The sequence below is a fragment of the Ranitomeya imitator genome, chromosome 7 (assembly GCF_032444005.1).
Source record: "Ranitomeya imitator isolate aRanImi1 chromosome 7, aRanImi1.pri, whole genome shotgun sequence".
NCBI lineage: Eukaryota > Metazoa > Chordata > Amphibia > Anura > Dendrobatidae > Ranitomeya > Ranitomeya imitator.
The window spans coordinates 215611707-215621008 of NC_091288.1; the positions used below are offsets into that span (position 1 = coordinate 215611707).

General features: G+C 60.9%; 1 protein-coding gene across 1 annotated transcript; it reads right to left on the bottom strand.

The window, feature by feature from the left end:
• Positions 1–834: 834 nt before the first annotated feature.
• Positions 835–9138, bottom strand: TCTN3 (tectonic family member 3). Its single transcript, XM_069734836.1, has 13 exons — positions 8986–9138; positions 8482–8605; positions 8216–8331; positions 6689–6819; positions 6503–6608; positions 5863–6017; positions 5715–5786; positions 5501–5623; positions 5266–5358; positions 5055–5143; positions 4831–4987; positions 4497–4631; positions 835–1331 (listed from the first exon to the last, which is right to left on the bottom strand). The coding sequence occupies exons 1-13, from the start codon at positions 9059–9061 to the stop codon at positions 1242–1244; spliced, it is 1467 nt and encodes a 488-aa protein (XP_069590937.1). The 5' UTR covers positions 9062–9138; the 3' UTR covers positions 835–1241.
• Between the last annotated feature and the right edge of the window lie 164 nt (positions 9139–9302).

Sequence of the window (9302 nt, forward strand, 5' to 3'; positions counted from 1 at the left end):
TATCTAACAGGTTTTCCTCCAGGATGGCCCTGTATTTAGCTCCATCCATCTTCCCATTACCTTTGACCAGCTTCCCTGCCCCTGCTGAAGAAAAGCCTCCCCACAGCAGGATGCTGCCTCCACTATGTGTGACGGTGTGGATGGTGTTTTCAGGGTGATGTGCAGTGTTAGTTTTCTGCCAACCATAGCCTTTTGTATTTAGCTGGAAAAGTTCTCCTTTGATCTTATCAGACCACAGCTCCTTTCTCCACATTGTACGGCTTTCAAAAGCGTCTTCTTGTCTCTTCCTTAAAGGCCAGATTTGTGGACTATACGACTAATCGTTGTCCTGTGGATCTCTGCAGGTCCTCCACAGTGACCATGGGCCTCTCGGTTCCTTCTCTAGTGCTCTCCTAGCTTTAGATGTCAGGTTAGGTGGACGGCCATGTCGTGGTAAGTCTGCAGTTCAGCCATACTCCTTCTGTTTTTGGCTGATGGATTGACCAGTGCTCGGTGAGATCTTTAAGAGCTTGGGATATTTTTTTTTATACAAAGAAAGTCCACCTCACCGTAGAAGACAACCCGTGGTGGTCGGAGCACAAAAACCGCGTCCGAGCGTAGGGCAGTTGAATAAACTGGAAAAGATCCAGCTCCACGGAATTGTGAACAAACTTTTTTGAGCGAGACAAGTTCCATGAGATGCGACATCGACGCGTTTTAGGTGACTGCGCCCCCTGAATCCTGATGTCAGACATTTTGGTGAGTAAAGGTTCCAGTGCGAACGCCGGTCTGCCTCCCCAGGACTCCGTCTCCCCCCGAATTTTCCGATTACGTCTCACATTTATCCATCGAATTGGCAAAATCTGAAAGGATTTTATAAGTTTGGCGCGACATTATGTAAAACTTGCAAATATTCTCACAAATGTCAACTTTTTACAGATTCCAACCACACAAACAGTTTTCCAATAAAAACGTTCCTCAACTGAAACCCAATAATGTAATTTACACGACATAGAGAATATCCAACTCCAAGAAGAGAGCGCCGCCTAGTGGGGGCTGCAGGGAGCACTTTACAGGTTGCAGCACGTGGTGCCTGGGATTGCGGAGGATTCTGCAGATAAAACCTCTTCATGGTGTAAAACTGACAACATTTATATAGAAAAATACTTTATTATGACGATTGCCATCACTTCTATACAAGCAGCGTCACCACTCCAGCCCCCTCCGGAGCCACTGATGAAGGTTCCCTGTGACCTCAGTGCTCAGCTGGTGGCCCTGGAGCGAGGGTTCGGGCCGCGTCTCGTCAGGTCAGTGAAGGTGACCCACGTCTGGAGAGCGGAGGTGTCGTTACACTGTAGAAGGGAAATGGTTGTCAGTACATAGCTCCACCCTGCGGGGTCACACCGGCTGCAGACATTCACGGCTCCACCCTGCGGGGTCACACTGGCTGCAGACACAGGGCCACCCTGCAGGATCACCCCAGCTACAGACACAGCTCCACCCTCCAGGGGTCACCCCAGCTACAGACACAGCTCCACCCTGCGGGGTCACACCAGCTGCAGACACGGCTCCACCCTGCGGGGTCACACCAGCTACAGACACAGCTCCACCCTCCAGGGGTCACACTGGCTGCAGACACAGGGCCACCCTGCAGGATCACCCCAGCTACAGACACAGCTCCACCCTGCGGGGTCACACCGGCTGCAGACACAGCTCCACCCTGCGGGGTCACACCAGCTGCAGACACGGCTCCACCCTGCGGGGTCACACCAGCTACAGACACAGCTCCACCCTCCAGGGGTCACACCGGCTGCAGACACAGCTCCACCCTGCGGGGTCACACCAGCTGCAGACACGGCTCCACCCTGCGGGGTCACACCAGCTACAGACACAGCTCCACCCTCCAGGGGTCACACCAGCTGCAGACACGGCTCCACCCTGCGGGGTCACTCCAGCTGCAGACACGGCTCCACCCTCCTGGGGTCACACTGGCTGCAGACACAGGGCCACCCTGCAGGATCACCCCAGGTACAGACACAGGGCCACCCTGCGGGGGTCACACCGGCTGCAGACAAGGCTCCACCCTCCGGGGATCACACCAGCTGCAGACACGGCTCCACCCTGCGGGGTCACACTGGCTGCAGACACGGCTCCACCCTGCAGGGTCACCCCGGCTACAGACAGCTCCACCCTGCGGGGTCACACCGGCTGCAGGCACGGCTCCACCCTGCGGGGTCACACCGGCTACAGACACGGCTCCACCCTGCGGGGTCACACCGGCTACAGACACGGCTCCACCCTGCGGGGTCACACCAGCTGCAGACAGGGCTCCACCCTCCAGGGGTCACACCGGCTGCAGACACGGCTCCACCCTCCAGGGGTCACACCGGCTGCAGACACGGCTCCACCCTCCAGGGGTCACACCGGCTGCAGGCACAGCTCCACCCTGCAAGGTCACACTGGCTGCAGACACAGCTCCACCCTGCGGGGTCACACCAGCTACAGACACAGCTCCACCCTGCGGGGTCACACCGGCTGCAGACACGGCTCCACCCTGCGGGGTCACACCGGCTGCAGACACGGCTCCACCCTGCGGGGTCACACCGGCTGCAGACACGGCTCCACCCTGTGGGATCACCCCAGCTACAGACACAGCTCCACCCTCCGGGGGTCACACCGGCTGCAGACAGGGCTCCACCCTCCAGGGGTCACCCCAGCTACAGACACAGCTCCACCCTGCGGGGTCACACCGGCTGCAGACACAGCTCCACCCTGCGGGGTCACCCCAGCTACAGACACAGCTCCACCCTGCGGGGTCACACTGGCTGCAGACACAGCTCCACCCTGCGGGGTCACACCGGCTGCAGACACAGCTCCACCCTGCGGGGGTCACACCAGCTGCAGACACGGCTCCACCCTCCGGGGGTCACACCGGCTGCAGACACGGCTCCACCCTGCGGGGTCACACTGGCTGCAGACACAGCTCCACCCTGCAGGATCACCCCAGCTACAGACACAGCTCCACCCTCCGGGGGTCACACCGGCTGCAGACAGGGCTCCACCCTCCAGGGGTCACACCGGCTGCAGACACAGCTCCACCCTGCGGGGTCACACCGGCTGCAGACACAGCTCCACCCTGCGGGGTCACACCGGCTACAGACACAGCTCCACCCTGCGGGGTCACACCGGCTGCAGACAGGGCTCCACCCTCCAGGGGTCACACCGGCTGCAGACATTCACGGCTCCACCCTGTGGGATCACCCCAGCTGCAGACACGGCTCCACCCTGTGGGATCACACCAGCTGCAGACACGGCTCCACCCTGTGGGATCACACCGGCTGCAGACACGGCTCCACCCTGCAAGGTCACACTGGCTGCAGACACAGGGCCACCCTGCAGGATCATCCCAGCTACAGACACGGCTCCACCCTGCGGGGTCACACCAGCTGCAGACACGGCTCCACCCTGCGGGGTCACACCGGCTGCAGACACGGCTCCACCCTGCAAGGTCACACTGGCTGCAGACACAGGGCCACCCTGCAGGATCATCCCAGCTACAGACACGGCTCCACCCTGCGGGGTCACACCAGCTGCAGACACGGCTCCACCCTGCGGGGTCACACCGGCTGCAGACACGGCTCCACCCTCCAGGGGTCACACTGGCTACAGACACAGCTCCACCCTGCGGGATCACAGCGGCTGCAGACAAGGCTCCACCCTGCGGGGTCACACCGGCTGCAGACAGTCACGGCTCCACCCTGCGGGATCACAGCGGCTGCAGACACGGCTCCACCCTGCGGGGTCACACCGGCTGCAGACATTCACAGCTCCACCCTGCGGGATCACACCGGCTGCAGACATTCACGGCTCCACCCTGCGGGGTCACACCGGCTGCAGGCACAGCTCCACCCTGCGGGGTCACACCAGCTGCAGACACTCACAGCTCCACCCTGCGGGGTCACACCGGCTGCAGACATTCACGGCTCCACCCTGCGGGATCACACCAGCTGCAGACAAGGCTCCACCCTGCGGGGTCACACCGGCTGCAGACATTCACAGCTCCACCCTGCGGGGTCACACCGGCTGCAGACATTCACAGCTCCACCCTGCGGGGTCACAGCGGCTGCAGACACGGCTCCACCCTGCGGGGTCACACCGGCTGCAGACACGGCTCCACCCTGCGGGGTCACACCGGCTGCAGGCACAGCTCCACCCTGCGGGGTCACACCAGCTGCAGACACTCACAGCTCCACCCTGCGGGGTCACACCGGCTGCAGACATTCACGGCTCCACCCTGCGGGATCACACCAGCTGCAGACAAGGCTCCACCCTGCGGGGTCACACCGGCTGCAGGCACAGCTCCACCCTGCGGGGTCACACCGGCTGCAGACATTCACAGCTCCACCCTGCGGGGTCACACCGGCTGCAGACATTCACAGCTCCACCCTGCGGGGTCACACCGGCTGCAGACATTCACAGCTCCACCCTGCGGGGTCACACCGGCTGCAGACACTCACCTGGACAAGCTGACACCTGAAGACAAACCGAGCCCCGACAACCTGGGACTGAGGATTGGACTGGAGGCCGACCCTCGCCCACAGGATCTGCATATGCAGGGAGGTGGGGATGAGACAGGCGGAGGCGCAGTCACCCTGAGGACAGAGGAGCGGCATCAGGATCATACACTACTCCAGTCACAGCCAGAGCTGCAATGACTGACATCACAGAGGTGCACTGTGGGAGATGCAGCATATTGCCATTGATGATGCCTGTTCTGGCACCACAAGTCTCGGCACACCCTGCCTGAATGCTGGCACTTGTGGTTAGCAGCAGCTATGTATGAGGGGTCACCTGGAGGCTGCAGTTCTGGTAGATGATGGTCGTCCGGTCCCCATCCTGTCCTGCGGTGACGTTCCCGAGCATGGCCAGGCTCCCCGGCGCTTGTCCCCCGAGCAGCAGCTGGTAGGCCCGGGCATGGAGGTCGTCGCAGGTCTCCGCATCTCTCCCGCTGTGGAGTGACACTGGTTACTACTTCATTACACATCGGGTAAGACCATGAAGGATGGAGCACTCACCGCATCACACAGCCGCTCAGAGCGTTCACCCCAAACTGCACGTCGCTGCGGCTGCAAGAGTCGCCCACCACAGACCGCAACATGGAGAGCTGCGGGAGTCAGGAGCAATAACGCCATGAGTACAGCGGGGGGCGCTGAAGAGCGGGGATGGGGCAGTGCCACATTGGGCAGGACTTGGGTACAAACATGGCACTGGGGTAATGAAGGATACGTGGCCGATATCACTCAGCACTGGGCGTCCAACCAGATATCCCGGGTTCCCGCTCCTCGACTGGGCAGGACCCTGCGACGCGGAAGCTGCCGGCTGTGGAAGAGAGAGAGACGTCACGGCGCACAGCAGAAGAGCAGCAAAGTGTCCAATACGGCCGTGATCTCCAACCTAAGGAACAACTACAAGTACCAGCATGACGGAGTGAACGGCTCTGTGTACGGCAAGCAGGACGCACCTTGTACACCACAGAGAAGGACTGGCGGAGGAGGGCGCTCCCCGCGGATACATTGCTGAGGGTGAAGGATACGCTCACGTCCGTGATGCCCTGCGTGCCATTGTATAGCACCGTGTAGATCACCTGGCACAGAAATAGAGAAGGTCAGGACCCTCGGGGGCCACATAGCTGTGGACAGGTCAGGCTGACCATCGGCCTATAGTGGTGCAATCACCTGGGTAACCACGTTATCACAGACGTCTCCTCGCAGGACGGGGGTCTCAGTCACGTCACTGGTGATGGGGACCTGAGGACAGAGCACAGAGCGGTGAGGAGGGTCTCAGGAGAACGACCCCCATCCTCCCAGCAGACCCTTCTCTGACCCTTATGGCCCCCTGATCAGTCGCATCCGCTGGGACCCTCAGTACAGCCGTGTCCTGGTGATAAAATGACGGCGACAAGGAGAGGTCGGTCTCACAGGCGGCGGCCACACTGCCGAGCGCACGGACACAGGACGTCACGTCATTCTGCAGGAACTCTGGGAAATAAACACATAATTATACAAGGACAGGATACAAATCGAGTCTGACAGGAGCAGCAGCTGCAGGGAAAACATGGAGGTAGATCCTCTCTGCAGCTGCACCGATCACTGCAGTGTGAGTGCGCTGTAATCACTGCTCTGCGCGCACTGCGGAGCAGGCGGTCAATCGATGTGCCGGGGAGTGATCACTGGAGGCAGCGGCTGCTGGGAGAATTCACCTTCATTTTCTTCCTGCAGCTGCTGCTCCGATAAATCAGCCGGACAGGATCTCACCGCTATCTATATCTACAGGTAATCTGGAGGTGACGGGTCCCTATAATTCGCGTGTCGTCCCTACCAGTCATATGAGGGTAGTCTCAGGTTGGGGGGATCACACGGAGGGGCCGTCTGTCCGGGACACGTCATCACTGGTGGTGACTGGCCCAGCGCTGCCCCTTACTGGCCACAAACTAGTAGCTTCCTGTCACTTATTAGCCACTTACTTGCCGGGTTGCCATCTGCACACAGACCCTGATTCCCCAGAGCCGCCGGCTGCCTCAATGCTCCCAACACCCCGGACGTGGAGACGGTGAGAACGGGATCACCGGCCTAAGAGGAGAATATAGGAAATGAGAGCGCGCTCGCACCCCGAGATGAGGGCGCCCGGACTGCGGAGGCTCCAGACTCACCCGATAGAAGGCGGAGAACACAGAGGTGGTGGCCGAGGCCGGAAAGAAGGACGCCCCTCTGAACGGGCCACTGACGGCGGCGAAGTTCTCTGCATCCACCCTCCGAGGGGCCACAAAGTAATTCACCGAGGCTGAAATCAGAGAGAACGTCACAGCGGGCGGCTGATACCGGGGGCAGGAACCAGCGGGCGGCTGATACCGGGGGCAGGAACCAGCGGGCGGCTGATACCGGGAGATATCGGAGGGTGGGAACCAGCGGGCGGGAGCACCGGAGGGCTGGAACCAGCGGATGGCAAATACTGAAGGGCAGGAACCAGCGGGCGGCAAATACCGGAGAGCAGGAACTAGCGGGCGGCGGACACCGGAGGGCAGGAACCAATGGGCGGGAGATATCGGAGGCAGGAACCAGCGGGTGGCGGATACCGGGAGACACCGGAGGGCAGGAACCAGCGGGCGGCGGATACCGGGAGATACGGGAGGGCAGGAACCAGCGGGCGGCTGATACCGGAGGGTGGGAAACAGCGGGCGCCGGACCGGGAGATACTGAGGGCAGGAACCAGCGGGCGGCGGATATCGGGGGCAGGAACCAGCGGGCGGCGGACACCGGAGGGCAGGAACCAATGGGCGGGAGATATCGGAGGCAGGAACCAGCGGGTGGCGGATACCGGGAGACACCGGAGGGCAGGAACCAGCGGGCGGCGGATACCGGGAGATACGGGAGGGCAGGAACCAGCGGGCGGCGGATACCGGGAGATACGGGAGGGCAGGAACCAGCGGGCGGCTGATACCGGAGGGTAGGAAACAGCGGGCGCCGGACCGGGAGATACTGAGGGCAGGAACCAGCGGGCGGCGGATACCGGAGGAATGAACCAGCGGGCGGCGGATACCGGGGGCAGGAACCAGCTGGCGGCAGATACCGGAGGGCGGGAACCAGCGGGAGGCGGATACCGATGGCAGGAACCAGCGGGAGGCGGATACCGAGGGCAGGAATCAGCGGGAGGCAGATACCGGAGGGCGGGAAAGAGCGGGCGGCGGATACCGGAGGACGGGAACCAGCGGGAGGCGGATACCGAGGGCAGGAATCAGCGGGAGGCAGATACCGGAGGGCGGGAAACAGCGGGAGGCGGATACCGAGGGCAGGAATCAGCGGGAGGCGGATACCGGAGGGCGGGAAACAGCGGCGCTGGATCGGGAGATACTGGGGGCAGGAACCAGCGGCGCCGGACTGAGAGATAGCGGGGCAGGAACCAGCGGGCGGCTGATACCGGAGGCAGAACCAGCGGGCAGCTGATACCAGAGGGCGGGAATCAGCGGGCAGCGGATACCGGAGACAGGAACCAGCGGGCGGCTGATACCGGGAAATACCGGAGGGCGGGAACCAGCGGGCGGCTTATACTGGGGGCAGGAACCAGCGGGAGGCGGATACCGGAATGCGGGAACCAGCGGGCGGCTGATACTGGGGGCAGGAACCAGCGGGAGGCGGATACTGGAATGCGGGAACCAGCGGGCGCCGGACCGGGTCCTTACCATCAGCCGAGGAGACGCAGAACAGCTGTGCGGGGGCCGCGCCCAGGAGGGCGGAGGGGTACGGGGTGTTATTTCGAAAGATCAGCCAGTTATAGAGACACGTCCAGCGCTCCGCCCTGCGGGAAATCACAGGTGACAGTGAGGACATCTACTGCTCTCTGGTATCAGCCAGGTGAAGTGATGAGGCTGACACTAGGCACAATGAATCTACTGCTTTGGTAGATTTGGGGCCGGGGCCTGTAATAAGTATCCAGGGGTCTCCTTACTTGGTGCTCCCGGGTAAACAGAAGGAGAAGACGTTTGTGGGGTCCCCGGACGCGCAGTCGGGGTCACAGCAGCAGTTAATGTCACAGCTCCCAGGCGACAGGTCACACGTGCAGATCGTCACACCTGACAGAACAGAAGAAACTTGCATTTACTTGGTATCTGCCACATCCCTTTAAGATGTGATGTCATGCACTTACCCTTTAAGAGATTGTCTTTTGTCTAGACTTTTGCTTAAAGATATGAAGTCAGACGGCTACTGCTTTCTCTTAAAGGGATAACATAAATCTTATATCTCCTCTTAAAGGGGGTGAGGTTATGAAGACACTATCCCTATAAGGGTGACGAACTCTACACACTATCCCTTTAACTTCAGGCATGGCGTCACGTAGACGCTTTCTCACTGACTGGACACGAGGTGACATCACTCTTCCCTTAAACGTGACGTCACGCAGACACGCCTCCTTTGCAGGTGACGTCACTTTCTCCCCTGTCCCGCCTCTTACCGGTTGCTGCTCCCGTGCAGCAATGTGCGGCCATGAGAAGCAACAGAGCGCCCGGCGCTACCATCTCCGGAGCCATTACTAGGCCAAAGCGTCCGGTTACCACAGAAACCGCCTAACATGACGTCACTCATGAGCGCCGGAAGTCTCTTCCCCAGGAACTTCCGCTGTCCGCCCTGTGCATGCCGGGAAATGTAGTTCTAGCACTGGTGAATGTGTACTCACCAGGGGGAGTCACAAGTGGGATATAACAGTGTAATAATCATATTCTCCTCACCAGTCACCTCCTAGAGCGCAGAGCTGACAGGAATCCTCAGCAA